This window comes from Thunnus maccoyii, chromosome 10, assembly GCF_910596095.1.
Source record: "Thunnus maccoyii chromosome 10, fThuMac1.1, whole genome shotgun sequence".
In the NCBI taxonomy this organism is placed as follows: Eukaryota; Metazoa; Chordata; class Actinopteri; order Scombriformes; family Scombridae; genus Thunnus; species Thunnus maccoyii.
In genome coordinates this window covers 4307141-4332158 of record NC_056542.1, presented here as the reverse complement: position 1 = coordinate 4332158, position 25018 = coordinate 4307141, and the positions used below count along the sequence as shown (strand labels likewise).

Genomic DNA, 25018 nt, shown 5'->3' with positions numbered 1-25018 from the left:
CAGCTTTTTTTCTGTTTCATATCATTGTAAACTGAATATCTTTGGGGTTTTCGCTCTGTTGTTAAGACAATCTTGGCTTCTGGGAAATTTTTATCACTCTTGCAACTGAAAAATAGTAGATAAATTAAATTATGCAAGTTAAGCCTGTAGGTAATACTCAGGGAAAATAGTCAGGAGTAATATAAGTCTGTAAAGTATGTAAAAACAATGTCTTTAAACATGGAGATCAACATATGAGTGTTTGTATCAAGAATAAAAGACAACTGACTCTCTGGATCGATCGGAGCGAGAGAGGGAGAGGTGACCTCTGATTGGCCGCAGCAGCTCAGAGGTGAGTTGAAAGGTCATCCAGGGGTTGAAGAGAGGGAGGCATATCAACACCTTGTCTAATATCTACCCTGCAGTTTGTGTGTATGTGTGTGTGTGTGTGTGTGTTTGTGCTTGATTGATCCGTCCAACCCGGTGGCCGCAGCTATAGATCCGAAAGACCGGAGATGGGTGTGTGTGTGTGTGTGTGTGTGTGGGTCTTTTTGTGTGTGTGTGTGTGAGTGTGTGTGTTTGGGGAGGGTCTGGAGGATGAGAGGCGATCTGTCTCCCGTGGCGACAGGCCGGACCATGGACCTTCCGCTTCCTCTAAATATTTACAAAGCGCCAGCCAATCAGAGCCAAGCAGACACTGTTGGCCACCAGCCATGACATGAGGGAGTGTGTAGAGTATATAGAGTGTGTGTGTGTGTCTATAGAGTGTGTGTGTGTCTGTGTGTGTGTGTGTGTGTATGTGTGTGTGTTTGGAGTGATTACACACATTTACACAACTCGGACTCGCTGCGTCTTGCTCCTGCAGGGCAGTCTGGAGGTAAAAATGTAACACTCACTTAACAAGTTTTTACAATTGATATCAAACCAGCTATTAGCTCTGACACACGCTCACACACACACATGCTCTCTCTCACACACACACACACACACACACACACACACACATATATATGTAAACACATACATTATAAAAACCTCCCTCAAACTTATAAGCGTAAAAGATTAAATCTCTCTCTTCAAATTTCATCCAAAACTTGCAAACACATCACTCTCTTCCTCCCTCTCCCTCTTTTTCTTTTACTCTCTCTCTCTCTCTCTCTTTCACGCACACGCACGCACACACCAGAGCGCGTGTGTGCAGTGAAAGTGCTCTGCCTGTTTGAGCGAACAGTAAATGAATAAAATATGTTTGAGCCGCTGAGAGGAAGTGGTTTCCAGACCGCCTCAGCATGTTGGAAACAGCTGTTTGTGCGTACGTGTAAGTGTATGTGTGGGAGTGGGCGTGCGCGTGGGTGTGCGAATGTGTGCACGTGTGATTCAGCTTGTTCCCGAGCAGCATGTTTTCATCCTGTGTGTGTTGTGTGTGTATGTGTGTATGTGTGTTTGAATCAATCTGTGTATCTCTTGATGTGTGTGTGTGTGTGTGTTTCTATGGCTCTGCTTGTCCCTGTGTCCAATGTGTGTGTATGAGTGTGTGTGTGTGTGCAGTGCCGTGGGGGGGTAGGAGGGGTTGGGAGGGGGGGGGGTCTGTTGACCACTTGAGAGGAAACCACAGGCCAGACAGAGCTGTGTGTCATCAGGCCGACCGCCGTGGAGCCGAACATCCAGATTCGGCCCTGAAAACACAAGCGACGGAGATAAACACGACGCAAAACTGTGAAGTATGAACGGACGAGTGATCGGTGTCAGTTTTTTAGTTTCTGTCATCGTGATGGAGAGCAGAAACATCAGCTTTGCTTCCCATAAATATTTACTTATGTATAGTTCCGATTATTAGCAACAAATTTCCAAAGTATTGTTCATACTTCCGGCCCTCTTTCTGCTTCCTCAGGCCTTCCTCTCATCCTTCATCTGTCCGTTACGAATCTAAAGGAAGAATCATTTATTGTAGATTTGTTAAACTGAAACATCTTTGAGTTTGGCAAAACTGTAGAAAAACTTCAAAAACATCTGATGATATCTTGATTAGACTTCAAGGGATTTTTCGCGGTTTCGCAAGTTTTTATTTGTGGAATCAAATCAGCCGATACCGTAGGAGATAACGCACACGTTTAACCGCTCTTGTTAATATTTTATTTGCATATGAAGCACTTTGACAAAGTCTGATCTCTTCATGCAAATATGCAGCTTCGGCACAGACAGGAAGCAGTTATTGGCTGATTCACTGCGGATCCTGTTTTAACTTCGTTCACGTTAAACTGACAGTAAATAACTTTATTAAGAGTCTGTTGGAGCAGCGACATGTTATGATTAATGGCTCGGTGCTTCAAACAAGCAGCTGGCTAGTCTGCATGTGTAAATTATTATACAAAACTATATTATTATTGAAAAACTTATAATAACTAATCATCTTTATATTAACCAATATTAGAAAGCTTTACATATTTTCTGTTTTGCCGCAGGAAAAGGTTACAACAAATCAGATGCTGCAACATGTTGCTATGGCGATCACTGCAACTCCAGCTGGTGCAAATCCTACAAAAACACATTTAAATATCTTTACCTATGAAAATACTTTTTTCTGCAAATGATATTGTTGTAAACAAAATTTCTGTTTACAACGTTTAGATTTGTTTAGTTCAGTTTAAACAGGCAATACTCCTTATCAACTACTCATTTTAACTAATTTCTACTGTATTTATGTATTTTAAATGACGTTGTTTGTTGATGCAGTGTCCTGTATTTTCAATTGTCATGTTTTGCGTTGGGTTGTTTTTTTTTTGGGGGGGGGGGGGGGGGGGGGGGGGGATGCTGTAATTATCTTTGGTTTGGTGAAACCAAAGATAATTTTCCAGTGTGGACAATTTCCCTCCATTCCATGAGACATTTTTGAGCTCTAGTTTCAGAGCTGTGGAGATGTTAGGAGGGTTAGGTTGGTTGTTTCCATCTGTTTCCAGTCTTTATGCTAAGCTAAGTTAGCCGGCTGTTGGCTCTAGCTTCATATTTATTTGTATTATTCTTATTCCTCTTCTTATATTCATTTGTATTATGTGTTTGAGTTTCTTTGTGTATGAATTGTGCTTTATAAACTCTCTGCAAATAAGAGTATTTCCCAAAATTCATGAACTTTTCCTTTAAGCTAGGCTGCAGCCTGCTTACTTCTCCATGTTGTTGAGCTCTACTGGTGTCTAAAAAAACTATAAAAAGACATGAGAGAGCCACGTTGCTGAACTCGGGTGACATTGTTTTTGCTGCAACGATCAGAGCTCGCATAGTTTTCGTGGGCATTCGGAACAAAAACAGTGCATTTTTCATGTTGAACTGATGCAACCCTTACTCCGATTTTCCTATTTATTTGATCAGTTTGATTGATGATTGAGCTCCTGTTTTCTCCATCTAACCCATACTCCCCTTCGTCCACCCCTTCATCCTCCTCCTCATCCTCCTCCTCCTCTTCTACCTCCCTCTCTCTCTCTCTCTCTCTCTCTCTCTCTCTGTTTTCTTCGAGTTGTGTGGCTTCCACTTCCGTCGTGCCCATGAGCCGAATCTTCTGATCTTTACACGAAACAGATCAAGCTCTCCCTCGCACATGCACACACACACACATACACACACAGAGGCTGAACATGGACACACACTCCTTCACCTCATCAAAGTGGTGGAAGTGTGTGTGGGACGATGGATTTGATGGAAAGGTTCGGGGGCTCGGAAGTGTTTTAGTGCGTGTGTGTGTGTGTGTGTGCATGCGTGTGTGTTGGAGGGGTGTGCACACATGGCCACATGGACACAGACACACATAAACACACACACACACACACACACAAACAGCTGGGACTTATCAGTGTTTACTCTCTCTTGTCTGACTGTACTTAAACTTTACCTCCTCTTTCTCCACTCTCTCTGTCCACAAACACACACACACACATACACACACACACACACACACATATACACACACGTACAACCACCCAGCCAGATCGAGGGAAGCCTTTATCTGAGCTTGGCGCTAAGCTGTGAATGGCTGCGAAGTGTGTGTTGTCAGTGTGTGTGTGCACATGTGTGTGTGTGTGTGTATGTTTGTGTGTTTAGCTTGGCAGACAGCCAGGGATATCGGACTGAAGCCAAACTTCTCCCTGAAGCAGCAGCCACGCGCCACAGCCTGCTGCGTGTGTGTGTGTGTGTGTGTGTGTGCATATGTGTGTGCATATGTGTGTGTGTGTGTGTGTGTGTGTGTTAGTATCTTGAGATTTATATTTTATAGTGTCTCTGTTTCCTGCTGTTGCATGTGGGCACAACCCAGTCTGGGTTTCAGGTCCATATTTTTTATTCCACCTCAGGTCTGGGTCTAAACAGCTCTGTTCTGGCCCTGAGAAGAGTCTGAAAACATCAACAACACACCTCATACTCAGCCAAATTAATCTAAAAGCTGATTAAATGCTCGAGTGCGGCTTCATGTGAGAGACTGTGTCGTGTTTTGGTCAGGAGAGATATTCACCTCTGAAACCTGAGCTACTTCCTCAATATATTTCACTCTATTCTCCTTCATTATACTGGGAGGAAGAAGTGAATATCTCAAAACCTGCGGCAACTCGGGCAAGCAGGAAAATTTTTTGTATGTCTCAACCTGTCTCCAACGAATTTTCATTTCTGCATCTTACTCTTTACAAATATAATGCTGAACTTCCTTTGACATTAGCAGACATAAGTCTGCTGATGTTGCAGAGTTGCAGTGCAAGACAGTTCATCATGATCTATATAAAATAGATACACAGTGTAATCATAATTCTTAGAACAAAAATCATGTGCAAAAGGTTGTTTCAAGGTCAGATCTGTTGTTGAGTCCATTCAGTGTCCATCTGTAACCATGTCTCCTATAAAATGATGTTTATATACTCCTAATTTGAAACAGCAAATATGTTTTAAAAGAAATATAATGCCATTTAAATTAGTTTTTGATTAGCTTAATATGAAAAGGCTTTTTTGATTAACATTTCTGAAGAGTTGTAAAAAGCTCATGGCTCACAACATATTTACTTTGATTACCGTATAACATCCACTGCAGGCAACTAAAGCATTATTGATGTTTTTATGGTGTTTTTTTAGGCAATCAAAGCACTTTGTTAAGTGTTCTGATTGCCTTTGATTTTTATGATTTCTTGGTTGAATCATAAAAAGTCAATGCTGACTTGAAGTGTGAAACCAAAAACCAACAAAACAAAATCTCAATCTTCCGCCACATTTCCTGCAAAAAAAAGTATTTGGAAAAACAAATTTGTGGTATATAAACATCAAGACAGAGTTAGAGAATCTGTGATCCTTTTTGGGTCACGTGTGTGAAGGTATATACTGTAAGAACTGTGTCCCAGTGTATTGTGTTTCGCTTAGGTGTCACCTTATATTCCTGTGATACTGTATAAGTTTGTGTGTGTGTGTGTGTGTGTGTATGTGTGTGTGAATACTTGTCTATCTCAATACACACACAGGTAGACAAATGAACCAGAAATGAGTAGCTTTGTGCTGAGAAGTGCCCCATTTCATGTCACACACACACACACACACACACACACACACACACACACACACACACATACATAAACACAGTGCTGTTTTGTTGCAGAATATGTGTCACTGATGTCTTTCACCTGCTTTCTCTTTCTTGTCCTTGAATAGCCGTGACTTTAACTAAGCGGAGATAAAAGAGGGTTTGTGAGACCTTCATACAGTGTGTTAAAGTGTCTGTGAGTGATGGAGATGACAGGCTACATAACTGTGGAGGCACAGAGTGTGTGTTTAAGTTCTGAAATTACCCAGCCTGAAAAGGACTTACTGAAATTGACCTACACATGGAAGAAACACAACCCAAATGACACTGATCTGACAGCAACTGGTGTTAGTAATGTTGTTTACATTCATCAGGGTTAAAATTTAAAAAACTCCATTGCCTGGTTCATTTCAGCAGGTAACATTTCTTTCACAGTAAAGTGGTGTTGATTTATTTTCTGTGGCAGTGATGCACATGAAACATACATAAAACACTTTATGAAATGAAGGTCTGGAGTTTCTCATCTCACCAGAGAGAGTAGGTACTTAGCAACTCATTACAATTACCCTAATGAAAATAATAATTAATGACCAAACCCTACCAATCCTAATGGTGTGTTCAGACAGAACATTCACACAAGTTTGACCACTGTGGACCATTGTATTTATTTCCCCTAAACAGCCAATGTATCAATTGTACATTAGCTGGAAGCTAGCTAGCACACGAACAGTAGCTGTGTCTCAAATCACATACTTCTGTTAGTACACTTTCATGTAGTACACTGTGTACACTATGTACTTACTGGCGTAGTGCACAAATTTCTACAGGGTAGTGTTGTCTCAAATCAAACACGGCCAGTGTGCACTTACCAGAAATGACGATTGCAAATTAGCATTAGCTAGCGTTAGCATTCATATTATCGTTCACGCTACCAAATCATTACAGGCTGCTAAATTAACCCAAAAAACATACTGATGGCTTATATCCAACAACAATATAGTGGTGCTTAGTGCTAAAAAGCACATGTATAACTTTTACATTTGTATAATGTGTCGATGTTCACCGTAGTTACAACGTACTTGGCCGCCATTTCCGGTTTGAAAAATGGTCCCTCCCCTTCCACTATGTAGCCAAGATGGCGACTATTGAGAGCGAGAAGTGTCCATAGTTCCACACTCAACTTTTTGACTGTTTTGAGTGGGTACTCACAGTGCACTGCATTTTTCCATACTTCTCAGTGTGAACCCACTTATGCACTCAAAATGTTAAGTGTAAGTACAGAAGTATGCGATTTGAGACACAGCAACCGTGTTTTCTATGTGTTTGTTTTCAGTCCAGCTTCTAACTGAACTCAGAGCACACCAGAAAGTCTAGACGCTCCTCTTTCCCTTTCTCATCTCTGTATGTTTATAAGGCAGATCCATAAAGCCCCGGGATATGTGTGAGTCAATTAATGCCTTAACTTTTTATGCAATCGCGCCGTCCTCTAATTCTCTTTGCATTCTGTCTGAACACACAGTAATAGTTATTCTAGTTCCAGAAGCTAGCTATAAAGATAGCAACATTAGCTGAACTGGTTAGCTTGCTACACAAAACATTTGAGAGCACACCAAAAAACAAAAACCATCCCAATCAAAACACGCCGTGCTTTTGTACTGCAATTTTTATTTTATGTGAGAAGTACATTATGGAGTTCCATTAGCTAAAACAACCTACTAAAGTTACTTAAGTCAGTAATGATCTCTGGTCCTTTTGGGGCCCAAACTCTTATTATATGTATATAAACTTCACCACTGGCCTTGAAGAAACCATAATAGCCAGTAACCCAGTTGTATATTTTATTACACACACACAATCACTGCTTGCTGTAATAAAAGCTGAGGGTAGCAACAATGAAGCAATCCAGGCAATCTGAGAGGAGAAGCCTGAAAACAGAAGAGCAGTAAATCCATTTCACTTTTCAAGGCCAGCAGGTCATTGGGTTAATGTTACCAGCACACTGCGGCCTCTCCGCAAGCTGATAAGAGATCGCAAGCAACGCGTATGTATGTGCTTGTGTGTGTGTCTGATTGTGAATTGAGCTCCTCTCAGATCTTAACAGTCTCAATGAACCAGTTAAATCCTGCTATATGATCAGATAGCTCTCATACATACATACATACATACACTTACATCCACACCCAAACCACTTTTTACGGACTCCACTGCCAAATTCTTTACATTTTCACCTTCAGAGACCCTAAACTCCCTCCTGGATATGCTGTTCTTGTGACCAGTCATTATAAATCTTATGAAGCAGAGACTTCCTACTGTGAGGTCCAGTCTTCGTCAACACAAGTTGACTTTCACCTCCTGCTAGTTATGTTTTTGGTGAGACCCCCCAGCGTCTTTTGGCCTAATTACAAAATGAACACAAGCAGAGTTTAATTTAGATGTATTTTAATTAATCAGGTTATTAATCTGATTCTAATGTATAGTTGACAGCTGGGGCTGTGGACAACACGCCGCTGATTATATTTATTGATTTTTTTTCTTAAAAGCAGATGATATTCAGTCTGGGTTATAGGTGAGTGCTTTGAGTTTGTTTTGTCTGGTTAAGGCTTTGCCCCAAAGAGTGGTTTGAATATAAGCTCAAGACCTTTATTGAAAAGTGTGATGCTACCATGAGTTACTGTTTGTAACCATAAGAGACTCAAACTCTAAACTCTGGCAGAGTTACAGTCTTCAGGTGGCTGGGTACCTGCTGCAGAAACAATTTAAACAGATTTATGAGTAAAAAGGCACATTTGAATTCATTTGGGCCCATGAGAAAATTAAACATTTAAGCCAAATGATCAACCTAAGACATTATCCATCTGCATTAACTCCAGGAAAATATGGCCCAGTACACAAGGGCGATCGCACTTCTCCCATTTCTGAAATGTTTGCAGAAGTATAGGAGCTGTCAGTAATTTTACTTTTAATTTTAGAGTTCTTGTTCTGCATTGTGACAATAAAATCTTCCTTTGTGCTGCAAGGCAATCCATTAGTTTCCTTCAGTTTCTCATAATGTCACAAAAAAAAATAAAGATTCCCAGGTCGTTCATAATGTGAAGCGCATTCTAGTCGCTGCAACAGGTTTATCTCAGCTTTGTATGTTTATGGTAATTAAAATATCTTGGTATTGACGCAGACAGACACTTTGTGCATCTTAGCTCAGGCAAGAAGACAACATTCAGTTTGGCCCGGGTCCTGAAGGTTACAGTTGTGGTCAGCATTTTGCCATTAAGGGTCTCTAAGGGGCAGCTTGGCCTCAGGTAATTGGGGTTATGGCAGTGATAGGCTTGTAGGGTTGAGGCGAGGGTAAGGACGCAGGTTTGAACCAGGGTTTTAGGTGCTTTGAAGGGTCAACTTGGCTCCAGATTTGGGAGTTAAGGCACCAGAAAGGAGGAGGTGTTTTTAGTGTTTGCTTAGTTTGAGTTCTCCAGTGTCTTCAGCTGTGATCAGTGTTTGGGCTTGGAGCATTAAGAGGGATCTCTGAATGTCAATGTGGTTCCAAATTCTGGATTTATGGTGGTAAAGGCATCAGTATGCTTCAAACAAAATACTTGTGTGATATTCCTCCACATCTTTCTGATGTCAGAATCAGGGGAGGTTGGGTCCAAACTCACAGTCAGCTCACAATGTCAGAGAATCAGCGTTTTGTCGAATAGATGTCAAACTTACTGTCAATTTTGGAAAATTAATTAGCTGCTGGGATTGGTGCGTAACTGCAGAATCTGCTTCTAAGCTTTTCTTATTTTCAGTTTTTGAAGGTTCCAAATTTGAGTCAAACTTTGAGCAAAGAAGGGCCTCTGAATGCTGAGTTCAGGGTCATCTGAGACGGCTAGAGAATCATAGAGGATATGATCCCTTTCCCTCTATCCCACATAGAATGGTTCGTTCAAGGTTGTAGTATTGTCCAGCTTTTGTTGTTGGAAGGCAGGATTAATACCTGATTGGAACAAACGCAAGAGAGAAGAGGTCATTTCTAAGCTTAGCTTAGCTCCATTTCTAGAAGGTTGTAGCTGTGGTAAACATTTTGGAGTAGGTGTCATAATTTAAGCTTTGTTAGGCATCTGAATGCTGCATGGTTCCAAGTCTTGAAGAATTGTGACAGTGGTCAGTTTGGAAGGTCAGAGCAAGGGTCTGGACCGACATTAAAGGAAAACAGGACAAAGTTAAATCAACTGTGTGTGTTGGGGTAAACAGTACCAAACAGGTTTGATGCAAGTTCTTGGGGGTTATGTCACTGGTCAGCTATATTTAGGACTTCTTCACTATGAGTTGAGAAGGGCTTTTGTATCCTGTATGTCTCTATGTCTTGGGATATTTGATCAGCTTACAGGGTTGTATGGACAGGACAGGGGCATCTAGCGGTGAACTTAATTCTCAGTTTGGGGTTAACAGCATTAATAGTATTGGTCAGCTTTAGATAGGAGACAGAGATCCTGGCTGGCCCAATGTTGTAATCTTGGTCAGCATTTTGAAGTCAGGATGGACTGCTGAAAGCTACATTTATCCAAATTTTTGGGGTTACTGCAGTGGTCAGTTTTGGAGGGTCAGAGTGTGGGTTGTTGCCAGGGTTAGAAAGGAGAAAGGGCCTCTGTGGGTCATCCTGGCTCCAGGTCCAGGGGGTAATGGCAGTGGTCAGTTCCTGGGCGGAGGAGCCTCCATGGCCCCGGGGCCTCTGCAGTGTCCGGGGGCCAGGCTGCGGCCAGGTCAGCGGGTGATGGATGAGGCCGAGGCTGCTTATGGCAGGTGCCCACCAGCCCCGACCGGTCCAGCTTAATCAGCACAGCACTTGGACAACAGACCCCATTTAACCTCCTAATGACCGGTCACTCAATCTGGACACACACACAAAGAGAAAAAAACATGTGCACACACACTAATTACAGCGTAAAACCAGAAAACTAAATAAGATTAAATACATAAATGAAGAAATAAAGATGCATGCATAAAGGAAGATTTAGTGCTGAATGAACACTCACACACACACACACATACAGTCACACACACACACACACTAGCTACCGCCTGCTGCGCTGCCATTCGGCCATTTATTGATTTCTTGTTTATGAAGTCAGAAACAATTAAAGAGCTGGTTGTAGCGCCAGATAATGTAATTAAAGCATCACAGCTGAGTGCACTGAGCTGCTGCAGACTCATGTGATCTAATCACTGTTTACTATACGTTTGGTAATAGTTCAGTCAAACTGACAATCAAGACAGAACTCTTGGTTTGGTTCTATTGGATGTTCAAGGGAAATATTATATGTATATTCCCTGTTTTATGTCTGTGTGCATTGAAAAAGTATATTTTAATTCATTTTAATTCGTTTTTGCATGTTTGTTTGTATCTTTGGTTCAGTTGCGCTGCACTTTTGTCAGTTGAGCGTATCTCCGGCTCCCCACAGTGACCCACTTTCTGCCGACCATCGTCATTGTCTCACTTCATTCTGCTTCATTTGGCAAAAGAGTGTGTTGTGTGCATGTGTGTGTGTGTGTCTATGAGTGTGTGCACATGTGTAAACGTGTGTTTAAATTCATTCATAACTCAGACATTCACTCTAATATGTAAGCGCTCTGTCAGTTTTTCTGTAAAAGTTGTTCTGACTACTTTTTATTAAACTTTTTGTACCATTTCTCAAACGTGACTAAAAGCGGCCGCATTATCATTCATCATCACAGAAAATAGCACACAAACCAATGACAATAGACCAGGAATTGGAGCTTTAAATGCTGCTTGTGGATCAGAAAGACTCATGTAAAGTATATAAGCTACGCTGCATCTGTAAACGTGGCCGAAAGTTGGTTCAACCCTGAAATTAGAGAACTTTTGTCCCTCAACACAGATGATCAGATGACAAGAAGTTAAGACAGTCTCCGTGTGTCTTTTCAGGCTTGAGGAGTCTGGAGATGTGGGGTGTCAACGACGTGTCAACTGTTTTCCTCCCTCCTCGCCTTGCACGTGCTGTTAGGAATCGTGTGTGTGTGTGCTCAGGCTGATCACATTAGTGAAAGTGAAAAGTGTTAATTGGACAGTTAATATCAGAGGTGTGACCGCTAATTAACATAATGTGTGACAGATAACAGTTTGTGTATTGAGTGTTTGTTTTCATTAAGGAGAGCACACACGACTGTTTGATGGATGTGCAACCGACCATGTTCACATTTTCCTTTCAAAAACGCTCATGTTTGCTAATTGATTGTCTCCTGGAGTTGATTTCCCAGTTGAACTAAAGGAAAAGCATTCAAAGCAAGTCACTCTCACAACTGCATTATCACTAGAAAATGATTTAATGTTTTTATTCAAATCACAGGCAATCACATTCAAGTTTCCAATATCTGATTTTCATTTTCAAAGTCAGTGAAACAATGACGAAGGGAGAAAGGAAGCGGGGAGAGGGAAAAGGAACAGCAGAAAGGTGGAAGACGTGCAGAAAAGTGGATTTAAAAAAGGATCAAAGAAAGCCAAAAGAGAGGAAGGAAAGACAATATGAGCAAGAAGGAAGGAGGATGAGAGGAAGAGAGGAGACAAATGGAGGGATATTAGTGGGAATGGAGCAAAATTAGAGAAACACAGGTGGGGGGAAAAGCAAGGAAGAGATGAAAGGAAAAAAAAGGGTGAGACGGGAGAAAGAGGATGGGGTTAGGAAGGATAAAAAGGAGTTAGGAGGAGGAGGGGAGGGGTTAAACAAGACTGGAGTGGAAAAAAAATAACTGCGAGCCCAAAGTGACACACAAACTTTATCTGAGCCCACACACATGCACACTGCTAGGAGCTCCGGTGTATCAGGAACATTATATAAACACTATAGGAACGTTGCAGCAGGCCGTTGCAGTCAGCAGCTCCGGTCAGAGGACAACGGAGCCGGGAGCAGGTGAGACCCGGCGGGAGGTCTGCGGGGTGGGGGGGGAGGGGAGGGGAGGGGGAGACATGCCGGAACTGCGCTACGAGCTGCTTCAATGATTTTTTCTACATTTTAATGTTAGTTTTGTGGCTTTATTATCAGTTTGAGAACGTTTTTTTTTAAATGCCAATAAGGATTCTGTGTGATTAGCTGAATTTATAGCTGCTGTATTTTAATTAATGGGATTGTAATGTCGGTTTTCTTTTGGCTATAGCCTAAAATAGTCTTATTCGCGTTCAACATAAGTGTCTGTGGTCGTTTAAAGCGCTTAAATTCGACTTAATTAACACGTGGTCTCCTATATCATTGTGTTCTTGCAGGGACTTGCAATGTGCAATATAGGTAATTTGTAATATTCCTATAATATTACTATATCTGATCCATCTATAGTGCTTTTTTTATTAGGCTATAATGCATGATAATGAATTTAGAGGTAGAAAAGTAAAAACAAGGTGTCCTCTCCTCTCATATCAGTGTAACAGGTTGTTTGCGGTTCGCTGAGTGAGACAGAGACAGAGCAGTGATTGTATTTCTCGTTTATCTGCTCCAAGAGACTGTGTCTGAACTCTTCTCAGCTGTTCTAATCAAATTTAAAAGCCAATAACAAGTTAAAACTCTGTCAGACATCAGAGAAGGAGAAGGAATTCAAAACTGATCCTGTCAGGTGAGACGATGAAATGATGCAATGAAAGGATGAATGGACCTCCTGCTTATTGTTAAAGACTGTTAAACACTGTATATTAAAATAATAACACAGTAGTTGGAAAAAAAATTGAAAAAAAGGCAAAAAGTCCAAATAATTATGCACCATATGAATATTATGATGTCATAATAAACCAGGCTATATATGGGTCTGCTAATATCAATATCCATCTAATTTCACTTCACTTCACACCTCCAGTTTATAGAAGAAAAGTATGAAAGAATAACATAAAATTGACAACTTTTTAACTTGAATATAATGTAATTATAATGAAATACTTAATCCCAATATATCCTTTCTTTTCTCTCTTTTACATCATGCATCAAGAGCAGTTTGGAAAAACAGTGAAATAGAAGCAGAGTTTTGACATAAATCAAAGTTTTAGTACACAGAAATAAAAAAAATATTCTCAGCCAAAGCACACATTTGTTTTAAACTCATACACGAGAACGACTCGGATCAATATCAACGGTTACTGGCAGATGAATCACCGTTCAGTCCCTGACAGCCAAATATCAGCCACCAATAAATATTAATAAAACATGAACTGATCCATAAACATGCTATTCTATAAGCACAGACACACTGTGACTCCTATAAGGATAGCATAGAAGCATCTTACACAGATAGAAGCAGTAAACAACAATAATAATAATAATAATAACTCGTTTATGTCCCTTTAGTAATATAACAGGAATATGAATGTGATACAATCGGAGATAAAAACACCACAAAGAACAATGAAGTCACTATTAATTGGATCTTTTTTTAACCACAGACACATTGTAAGTCTTTAAGTATAATAGTTGCACCAGAGTGGTTTGTCCTCAGGCTTTTTATAATGGAAACTTAGGACAGGGGGGTAACATTGACATCAGTCATGTGTGTGTTTGTGTGTGTTATCTCCACGCTGCTGTTGCATGTGGTGACTCATTACACGTTTCCGCTGTTTACTGGAATATCGCTGGAACATGTTTATGTCCTGAAGTTTTTAATGGCTACCTGAGAGCGAATACGGGAAGCCTCTGGGTTTCTTTTTTTTTTTTTTTTTCTTACTAAAGTGCTTTATAAAAGTTGATTTATTTTTGTTTCTTAAAAGGGTTCTTCAGCTTGTCTCAGCACTGACGCTCATTGTTGGCCGAAAGTGACGTACGCAGCAGTGAAACTGACTCACATGACTGGACCTCTCTGTACTCAGACTGGGAAATAAATAACAAATAAAAGGCCAAACAATGAGAAGTTTCTGTGAGCTTATCAGCCAACTGCTCAACTTTTTTATAGTGTTTAGGCCTGGCTGCTTTTTTTGTATTCTTATAAATCCAGAACGTTTCCTCCAGATGTAACATCGTGGGACATGCTATATGGCCTTTCCCTATATTTTCAAAAAGAGAAGTGAAGTTACTAAAATAAGAAAAGAAAGGGAAGAAAAACTAATTTAATGAGCCAATGTTTACTGAGTCACGTTTTTTTAACGTCACAGACTTCTGCTTATGTAGCCCGCTTACATAATTCTAGAGGCTGACATATATGTTACCAAAAAAGGATAACATCATACAAAGCATCACCCGTCTGGTTGGAAACGCCGAGTGACAGCCTGTGTTTTCTGCAAACATTTTGTCAGAGCAGCTACCGTCGACAGCAATGGGAAGTGATTAGCTAAACTTAGCATAAACACTGGAAACAAGGGGAAACAGCTAGCCTAGCTTTCTCCAAAGTGACTTCAAGACTCAGTTTATTGCATCCAGGCTAGCTGTTTCCTGCTGCTTCCAGTCTTAATGCTAAGCTAGACTAATTGGCTGATGGCTCTAGCTACAAATTTAACATACAGACACTTAGTAGAAACAGGAATGTTAGCAACCAAACTAGAGTAGAGAGGACAGACTGGTTGTTTAGTTTAAGGAAACACTACGCAGGATAAAACATCAAATTGTTGCACCTGATGCTAATCTTTGTTCCCGACAGCTCATGTCTGTCAGCTCTGACCTTTATCTGACTCTATAGTCTGATCCAGACGTAACCTTTACCAGACCTTAACCATAGTGTAGCTGACATGCGTTATTCTTATGTTGTTCTTGCAGGAATTAATTATTTTCAAGTATTTTTTTTTAAAAAAGTCGTCATTGAACATAATTTGAGGTGCACGGAATCATCATGTATGCAAATAACTCTGAGTAGACTCTTGCAGGATTTACCTGAAATGCATTTTAACGTCAGGTCTGAACGCAGTGTGTGTGTGTGTGTGTGTGTGTGTGTGTGTGTGTGTGTGTTTAGTCAGGCTCTTAATGAGAAGTGTGTTTGGTTGCGTGCTGAGGACACTGTGATTAGCTGTAGACACTGAGGGGGAGTTAATGTGGGGGGGACGACTGTCTGGTTTGGGTACCCTTGGCCTTTCTGCTACAGCCATCTGTTGAGAGAGTGTCGAGATGAACCAACTTTGTGTGTGTGTGCGTGTGTGTGTGTGTGTGTGTGTGTGCGCTCACACAGCAGGGGTGGATTGGCAAGATTAGGGGAGTTGGCTACCACACCCCTCCTCCTCCTCCTCGTCCGTCCCCGATGCTCCTCCGTCCCGTCTTTTTCAGGGCCTCGACCCTGACGCATGCCACGCGTTTGCGACAATCCCTCACACACACACACACACACAGAAAGAGAGAGAGAGAGAGAGAGAGGGGGATCATGGTTGGGTCTAACCTGCCTAATTCTCTCTAATGGCTTCTCTATTCAGGGATTAACTCCCTAAATCCACACACACACACACACACACACGCACACACAGAGGGTCCTCCACACACTGGCCAACAGTATAACCGTCATTTGGTGACACACCGTCACACACACACACACACACACACACACACACACACACAAAGGAAATGGACAGTAGCTGATCTCTTCGCAGTGATTTGGCGAGGCATCAAATGGCCTGTGGGCTACAATTAAAATGTTTGAGACTCAGGGGACGACTGGAGGGGAGTCAGGGGAGGACGGGGGATAGAAAGAAAGGAGAAGAAAGAGGAGGAGGAGGAGGAGGAGAGAGAGAAAGGAGAGAAAAGAGTGTTTTTCTGTTTCCTTTTACGGGCCTTTTTTTCTCGGTTATCTGTGTGTGTTTTATTGGCCAAGTCAGTTTCCCAAATCCAAAGAATTTAGTGTTTTAAATGTCTCTCCAGAGTTGTTAATTATTTAAAAAAAAAAAAAAAAAACAACCCAGACTGAAACGAGAACACATGCAGGTCCGCTTCTGCTAAATCACCCAAATTCAAACTGTTGTTGCAGTTGATTTATTTCAAATACAGTGCAGAGGAGGAGAGATGCAACCTGGTTTGAAGATGACCTCAAGGGGGGCTGCAGACTGAGAGACACTGACCGTAGTAACCTTTCTGTTTTGTTTTGTTTTTTTTATCTGTTATCTAACCAGGTCGACTCACTGAGATCCAGATCTGTTATTCAAGAGAGACAAAAACGTTGAGAGAAAAGGCTGCATACAGGTCAGTGTCTGGTTCCAGCTGCACACATGATGGGACACACATGACGTAAACAAACAGGAATACTGCGGAATATGGGAGGTTTTAAAATCTCTGGGGCATGGAAGTGTGATTTCATAGAGACGCAGAGTCAGAAGTAACTTTAAAGTGTAAAACAGGGGAGATCTTCTATTATATAGGTTTACAAATTTGTGTTGGAGGAATTGTAATCGCCACCTGGATTATGTTTATTGACAACATTTGTTCCGGTTCTGAACGTCCTGCGTCACGTTCGTTTGAATATCTTGAGTTTGGACTGTTGCTCAGACTAAATAAAACATTTGATGATGTCACCTCGGGCTCTAGGAAATTTTGACAAGCATTTGTTTTCACAGTTTTCAATATTTTATAGACCAAAACGATGAATCGAATAAATAATCTAACTGACAATGAAAGTAATTGTTAGTTGCAGCCCTTCGCATCTTAATGCTACAGCATGTGCTTCCAACTCTGTGGAAACAGTTTAGGGAAGAGCCTTTCCAACATGACGATTCTCCCACTTTGGGATGAGCTGGAACACCGACTATGAGCCAGACCTTATCACCCAACATCAGCGTCAGACCTCACTAATGCTCTCGTGGCTGAATGGGAGAAAATCCTCACAGCTGGTTTCCAACATCTGCTGGAAAGTCTGAAAACCAGAAGGTTGATTTTGAAGAGAGATGCATGTAATGTTTCTGTGTCCACATACGTTTGGACCGACGTCTTCACCGCTATAAGAGCGTTAACGCGACTTGACGGGGAACGTTCCTCTCCGAAGGAATGTGAAGTCGGCGTTAATCCCACCTGTAGCCCCCGAAACTTCATTCACCCATCCCATCCCCTTTCTCTCAACCCCCTCCTCCTTTCTCCTCTCTCACCTTCACTCTCCCTCCTCCAATCCGACTCTCCTCTCCTCTTATCTCCTTTTATTACCTCTCCTCTCCTCCTTGTAGCTCCTATTTAGAAAACCTCCGACTGAGAGCCGCTTCCAGAAGAACTCTCTGGCTACAACTCCTTAGCAGAGAGTTTATGAAAGAAGAAAGTGTGTGAGTCCATGCATGCATGTGTGTGAGTGTGTGTGTGTGTGTGTGTGTGATAGAGGCCCTCTGTTAAACTAACAGAGACCCAGGAGGTCTCTCGGCCCTCTTTTGTCTCTCCTCTCTGTCTCCTGCAGGCATGCATGCAGGGCCGCTGCAGGAACAAAAAGACACATTTCAATGTGACTTCAGAGCTGTTTGTGTGTGTGTGTGTGTGGGGGGGGGGGGGGGGGTAAAACTACCCTTACATATACCCCTCGCCCCCTAGCTACCCCCACAAAGAGAGAGGGAGATTTAATGTGACTTGAGTTTGATGGGGTTACTGGCAAAGACCATTTGAACTCTTGATATTATAGGAATAACCAACAAAAGAACATTTTGCAGCTGTTTAACTCCAATATATCGAATAGTCACAACTGAATATAATCAGGAGACACAGTTGCAGACTGACAAACACAGAAAAATATGAGTTCACCCTTTAATGTTTTGATGATCAAACAGTCACCTGATTCCACATGGAGCACAGAGGCTGTAGCTTGGATTTATTCACATTTGGATAAAATGTCATCAACCCGTTTATATCTAAGACCTGTTCTTCTGCTGTCCATCAGTATTTTGTGCTACTGGCAGAAATTCAGAGCATCAAGGAGGGCAACAGAATCACGTGAAAGTTATGTATTTTACCACATATTGATGAAATGGATATTATCCTTCAAGAGTGGTGGATTTTGTCACCTTTCCCACAGGGCATCAGGGGTGGAGTGTTTGATACTCAGTTTTGGAAAGAGTGAGAGAGTTTTTTTTTTGAGACACGCCTGTAACAACAGGTCATCTAGTTCGAGCAGTTCCTCATCGCGAGCTGAGCCGTGCCAGACGCTGCAACAGTTTGATGCTATCGTAGCCACAAAACAAAATGTGCTTGAAGTTAGAGTACCTTGGAGGCGAGTCTGAGAAAGGAGATGAGTGAGAGTGCAACAGGAAACCAGGGGTGGGGAGGGAGGGACACAGATATAGAGAGACTTCTCACATGTTTTCAGATCATTGCAGATCTTTCTAGCTGGAATTATCTTGTAAGTACATGTTGTCAGAGAGAGATCAGTTGCATAATTTGCGCACACAATCTGGGGGGGGAAAGAAATGTGCAGCATCTTTGAGATGTGATTTTTTTTTTGGATATGGTTTGGAAAAACAAAACATAACCAACCTCCTCTGACTCCCACACATATACCTCACGCTCAAAGTGTGAGTACATCACATCACGCCACTTCATGTAGTCATCAACAAAGGCTCTTTACTTAATCCCTGTTATGAAACTTACTTCAGTGGAACTTGTGTGTTTGTTTTTTCCAAACGGAGCGTCAAGTATGTGATACACCTGCCCTTCAGGCGGTTTAAATCCTGAGAACAATGTCGCCGGTAATTCACAATAAAAACGCGGAGTGTAGGTATAGTTTGTTGTAACAACGTATCACCATGGCGATTGTTCTCATATCCAGCAGTTGGCTGAGGATAACCCCAATCTGTCACTCGCGACACAGTTTTTTATTTAAATTTGATTATCGGAGCAGCGCAAGTTTATGAATTACTTCCTATTTTATGCACAGATCTCAGCGGTGCCTATGCATGCAAGTAGGATAATTTTCTGCATTCAGGATCATTTAAAGCAACAAATGACAGTCATGAACCAACTTCCATTGGTTCTTCTATTTTTAAATACATCAAACTACACATTAAAACTCACAAGTTTCAGAAAACTTTACTTTAAAAATCAGTGGGTTGTGCATATGAACTCATCGCGTGAGAACCGAAAACACGACCGCACTTGAAAGCACCATTACTGTCCAGCATTACATTTCTCCCTCAGAGCTACATGTTTATGCAAAATAGTTGAATATGAATGTACAGTAATTTGGTGACTATGTAGGTGTGTGAGATAAATCAGCAACCAGAGCATGTGCTCTTAAAAAAAAAAAGCAGACAACTCTTTTCTTCTTCTTCATCTCTCTCTCTCTCTCTCACGCATTCTTTCTCTACATCTCTTGCTCTCTGTTTCTAGTTGTTTTTCAGAGGGAGGAATTGCTTGGTTGCAAAGGATCAACATGTCCGACAGCTGTGGGACAGATCTGCAGCTGTGTGTGTGCGTGCGTGCATGTGTGTGTGTGTGTGTATGTGTGTGTGTGTGTGTGTGTCGGGGTCGTCCGTTGGCAGGAAGCAGTAGGCAGCGAGTGATGTGGTCAGACCCTCTGTCACCAGAGAGAGAGAGGGAGGGAGGTCCTATGTCTCTCTCTCTCTCTCTTCTTCTTCTCTTCTTCCTGTTGCTTGTTTTCTTTTCCTGATCATCGTTCTTCATTAGAGAAGGAAAAGAACACAAACAGACAGAATCGTTTGGCTCTCCGAAAGACTGATACTGGATGATTGTTGGCGGTGATATCGCTTCAGCTTCACGGTTTTCACATCAGCGAAAAAGAGAAAATGACTTATATACAAACCAATATCATCTATTTGTTTCCCGGCTCCTGTGTTTTAGTTGTAGAAGTCTTTAGCAGCGTGAAGCTATAAAATTGTTTATTTGGACGGATTCATTCATATTTTTTCAAGTGTTGTCGACTAAATCTGCCCAGAAACTGGAAAAAACCAGGCGATAAATAACAATAAACTCAACGCTGCATTTCTATTGGCAGCTAGTGTGTTATTGATCAGTTTTACATCCAACAATCAATATGGAATCAATCCAAGCTCATGTACGTCACGTCAAGCTTGACTAATCTGATTCTTAATTAAACCACAGAATCAGCTCCAGATGTCAGTCTTCCTGACTTTGTTGTTTTAAAAAAAGATTTTTTCGTTTCTTTTTTTATTTCATATTCTTTGTTTTCTGTTATTTTGCACGTTTAATTTCTCATTTTTAAACACACAAATTAATTTTCTGTTGCCGTTTCTCCTCGAAATTTTTATTCTTTTGTACAAGCTTCTGTTCTTTAGGTATCTGATGTGTTGAGGAAAAAGTTAATGAAAAAAAAAAAGCGAGAAAAACGAGGAACAGCGATTTGTGATTTATTTTGTAGGCGAGGCATCAAGAGGAAAAAACAAGGGGAGAGAAAAGTGATGGAAAAAAGTGGAGAGAGAGAGAGAGAGGTCAGTGTGGAAAATTATTTTTGTAAATACTGCGTTGTAATCAAAGGCAAGGAGGGGAGAGAGGGGGGGACAGGGGGGATGGGGGGGGGGCAGTGAGTAGGAGGTAAATTGAGGGAGTCGGGGGGACAATTAGATGGGAATTTCCAGTGTTAGTGAGCAAGTGAGCTTTTGTTATAACAGAGAAAGAGAGAGAGAGAGAGATGTGAGTTTTTCTCATGTGTCCATTGAATTTTAAAAAAAATTTTTATAATATACTAATGTAAGTTATGATTATTAAAACAGGGGGAGGGACGTATAGGAGCTCTAAAGAGGAAAAAAAAAGAGGAGAAAATGAGGAGTTCTATGTAGAAAAAGCCCCTTTCAGACATGCACCTCATTACAACATTTTTACAACGGAAATTTTACCGGTTTGGACCTAAAAATGTTGTAGTAACACTTTCAGCAAAGCACAATTCTGAATTTAATGGCACCACATTAACATAAAGGTTAAACTTCACATCTTAAGAGCACTATAATAGATCCATCACTCAATTATCAGATCTTTATGAATAAAGAAAATAAAATTTGCTGTCCCGAACGAGACCATTTTTATGTTGTTGAGGAGATTCTCGTCATGTCTCATCAATTATTCATCCTCATTTCCTGTCATCTCACCACTGTTGACTCTCTAATAAAGGTGACAATCATCAGATAAGTCAGACGAAATTATAAATATCCAGGAAAAGTATAGTTAACGAGGGTTAAATGAGAGTATCGGTTTAATGAATTATCATTATATGCTTGTGCACTATCAGATATTATAAAACAAGCAGCAGAATTTTATAATAAATGATGGAGTTGATGAGAGGACAGAGAACTGTCTTCTTTCTTCATATTATTAAACTTTTCAACTCACCGCGACCTCTCTTGAACCAGATATCACATGAGCTTTGTGGCTCTTTTGTGTTTGAATAAAGCTGTAAAGAACATTCATGTAACAGGCGACACTGTCTAAATGACTGAAAGCCAGTTTATTTCATGTCTTATGGAAGAATAATACAGTACATAAATAAGCACTTGTTGAACATCTTAAAAACATCAGAGAATGTTTAGCTGATTTTGTTCACTGTAGGAAATGTGTGTTGTTTTTTTTTCTTCTTACACCCACACACTGTAATCACATTTCTCTTTTTGGTTCTTTTAATAGAAACCACATCACGGCCGTACTGGTCTCCCTGCTCTGGTTACCAGTGAAATATAGTGAATTGATTTGAAGATTCTTTTGTTTTTTAAAAGCTCTTAATGGTTCGGCACCAGTCTGATCTCCACATATTCTGCACCCGGACTCCTCCACGATCCCTTTGATCAGTTACCATGCTCTTCCTCATCTATCACCACCGTTAAAGCATCACATTTGACTCCTCTTCATTTTTAATATCATGATAAAATAGTTTTAACTTCATATCTGACAGTTATCTGTTTATTTTTGTTTTGTTTGAATCATTTAACTGCGTCTTAAACTCCTCTTTTCCCTCCTCTGTAAACATGAAATACAAAAGATTCAAATTTAAATGATAAAACTTGGCATTAAGTCGTTTTAAAGAGAGAGAAAGTAAAAAAAGAGAGAGAGACAAAGACAGGGAAATGAGAAAAGAGAGAGATAAAATTAAAGAGAAGAGAGAGGGTGAGAGACACCGACGATAAGAGAAAGAGAGGCAGAGAGAGAGAGAGACTTTAAGTCCTTTAGCGAAAGCAACAAGGGCAGACCAGTCCTGCCCCCTAGAGGCAAAGCGTGTGTGTGTGCGTGCATGTGTGCATGCATGAGTGTGTGTGTGTGTGTCTAAGTGCGTTTTCCTGGGGAAGAGAGGGACATCCTGTGACAGTGACTCAACACTTCCCCCCCAACACACACACACACACACACACACACAAAAGTTGTTTATACCCTTTTGAAGCTGCTAACAGACATTTCCCATGCACACACACATACACACACACACACACACACACACACACACACCATCATCATCACTGAAAGAAAACTTTATTTTTAGGCTGAAAAAGTTTCAGTGTTTTCAATGTGTGTGTGTGTGTGTTTGTGTGTGTGTGTGCAGCTCATGGCCTCAGGTGAAAGCGCCTGCTGCTGCTTCCTCGCAAACAAAAGCGTGTGTGTGTGTGTGTGTGTATGAGTGTGTGTGTGTGTGTATGAGTGTGTGTGTGTGTGGGGAAGAAGTAGGGTGGGAGGAGTCAGGAGGAGGGGCTAGGAGTCCAGAGGGCGTAGCCTGGAGAGAGAGAGAGAGAGGGAGCACTCTTTCCAACATAGTGAGAGGCATGTTATTTTGTCAGGCATTCGAGCACAGGACACCGAGTGGATCACACACACACGCACACACACGCGCACACACATATATACACACATACCAGTGTGGAGTATCAGCGCTCGGAGCGGGACGGACGGACGGAGGGGGAGAACTGCACCTGTCCCACACTCTCTATCTCACATACACACACACATATATATATACAGAGAGGCACTGATCAGTCGTCCCTATGTGTGGATGGGACCAAAGTTACTCGGTGAGTACAGATTTACTCGTAACACCTTTTTTTATATTTTATATCCAGAGAAAGAAACTTTATTTCAGCTTTTTTTTAAACTAGATTTGAGCCGTTTTTTTTTTTTTTTGGTTTTGTTGTTTTACTTTTCTTAGTTAGAAACGTCTAGATTGTGAGAATTAACAAGCGTTAAGTATAAATCAAACTTTTAAAACATTTATTCTTAATTTACTGACTTTTAAGATAATTTGAAACCAGATTTGTAGCTTTCTTTGGTGTTTGTGTCTGACTGGACGTTTAAAGAAGTTCTGATTTGAGGGTAAAGGAGATTATTTTATTGTTTTAATGTTAGTTGCTGCTGGTGTGTTTTTTTTAGCACTTTTTGGATTTAGTGATTGTTTTAACTTCCACTTCTAAGTGGGTTTTTTTTTCTAGTTTGCTCAGCAGCTCAGGCTTTTTTTTTTGCAGACTTTAATGGTTTGTTTTGTGAATGAAAACTGTTGAACATGAGTCTCAGTGAAGTGTCCTCATGGATTTAAAAATGAGATAAAAGTCTGATTTGCTATCACGGCTTCTCTCTGATCGGTAATGCAACATCTCACAGAGTTGCATCTTGACTTATGGAAATGTACCTGCGTCTGAAATTCCTGTGAGTGCGTGCAGACTCAGCTTTTATATTTTCAGTTGGTCTAAAAGTGCGAGAGGCGAATTGTTTCTTGGTTCTTGGTTTCACTATTAGTTCTCGATGTTGCAGCTGTTATGCAAAAAAATTAAGCGTTCTGTCGAAAGCTGAGATATTGAGAAACTTTTCCTTAACAAATGAAGTTTTTTTTTTTTAATGTGCTTCATTTAAATGGCAAATAGAGAAGAAACTTGTTGTTCTGCTGCGTCTGATCTCTGTAGGAAGAAGCTCAGCTGCTTATCAGGGAGAAATTATGTGTCTTAGCTGGAAATTTTCATACTTTTACAATTTAAATAAAGGATTTTGTGGTTTTTGTGAGACTTGAATGTGATTTTAATGTTTAGCTTTGCACCAGTCTGACGGGTTCTGCTGTTAAAGTCAAGATTCAGACTGTTTTTAAAGCAAAAATAGATCAACTTTCTTTAAATTTTAGGGATATTTTAATAAGTTCAAGAGCATTTTCTTGCAAGTTTAGAACAAAAAAAAAGTGTTGTGATGTGCAAAAGCGCAAAACATATCAGATTAACTGTGAACATGAGGTGATGATGAGGCTCTTGCCTTTTAAATTGAGCGGTTTTCCCAGTTTGTGCTTCCTGAAAGGCATCTTCATATCCTTTTAAATCAGTCCTTGTCAGTAAGCGGAGGTGGTTTGAGTTCATATCTCTCTCTCTTTTTTTTTTTGTCAGTTCTTGCTTCTGTTGGAAAGAAAGAAGTCGTTAGCTGTGACTGGAGCCAGTTGGATGTGAAATAATTTTCTTTCTTGTGGCTGCAGAAAAAAATGTAGAGAGCTGAGTGTGGTCACTGAGGATCTGCTGCTTTCCGCTTGTCTGCGTGGGACGAGCAGCATGTTTGTCCCTGTGTGGATATCTGGCTGTGTGTGTGTGTGTGTGTGTGTGTGTGTGTGTGTGTGGGATTGTCTTGGGTGGGATCACGTTTGAAGTTTTGTTTGCGCTGCTGTGGCCCCCCAAAT

At 40.9% G+C, this 25018-nt stretch overlaps 1 protein-coding gene across 5 annotated transcripts in view; it reads left to right on the top strand.

Moving 5' to 3' along the window:
* Positions 1–25018, top strand: part of prdm1a (PR domain containing 1a, with ZNF domain) — a 49723-nt gene that overhangs the window by 10099 nt on the left and 14606 nt on the right. Inside the window, exons 1-2 of one of the 5 annotated variants that reach the window (XM_042424960.1) lie at positions 12252–12426; positions 16572–16641. Coding sequence is in view for 2 of the 5 variants with exons in the window: in XM_042424958.1 (XP_042280892.1) it covers positions 20802–20831 (30 nt within the window). In the remaining 3 variants the exon portion in view is untranslated. Of the gene's footprint in view, positions 1–12251; positions 12427–16571; positions 16642–20797; positions 20832–23088; positions 23388–25018 lie in introns of those variants that run through there. The other 4 variants (XM_042424961.1, XM_042424962.1, XM_042424958.1 and 1 more) reach the window with 4 other exon arrangements.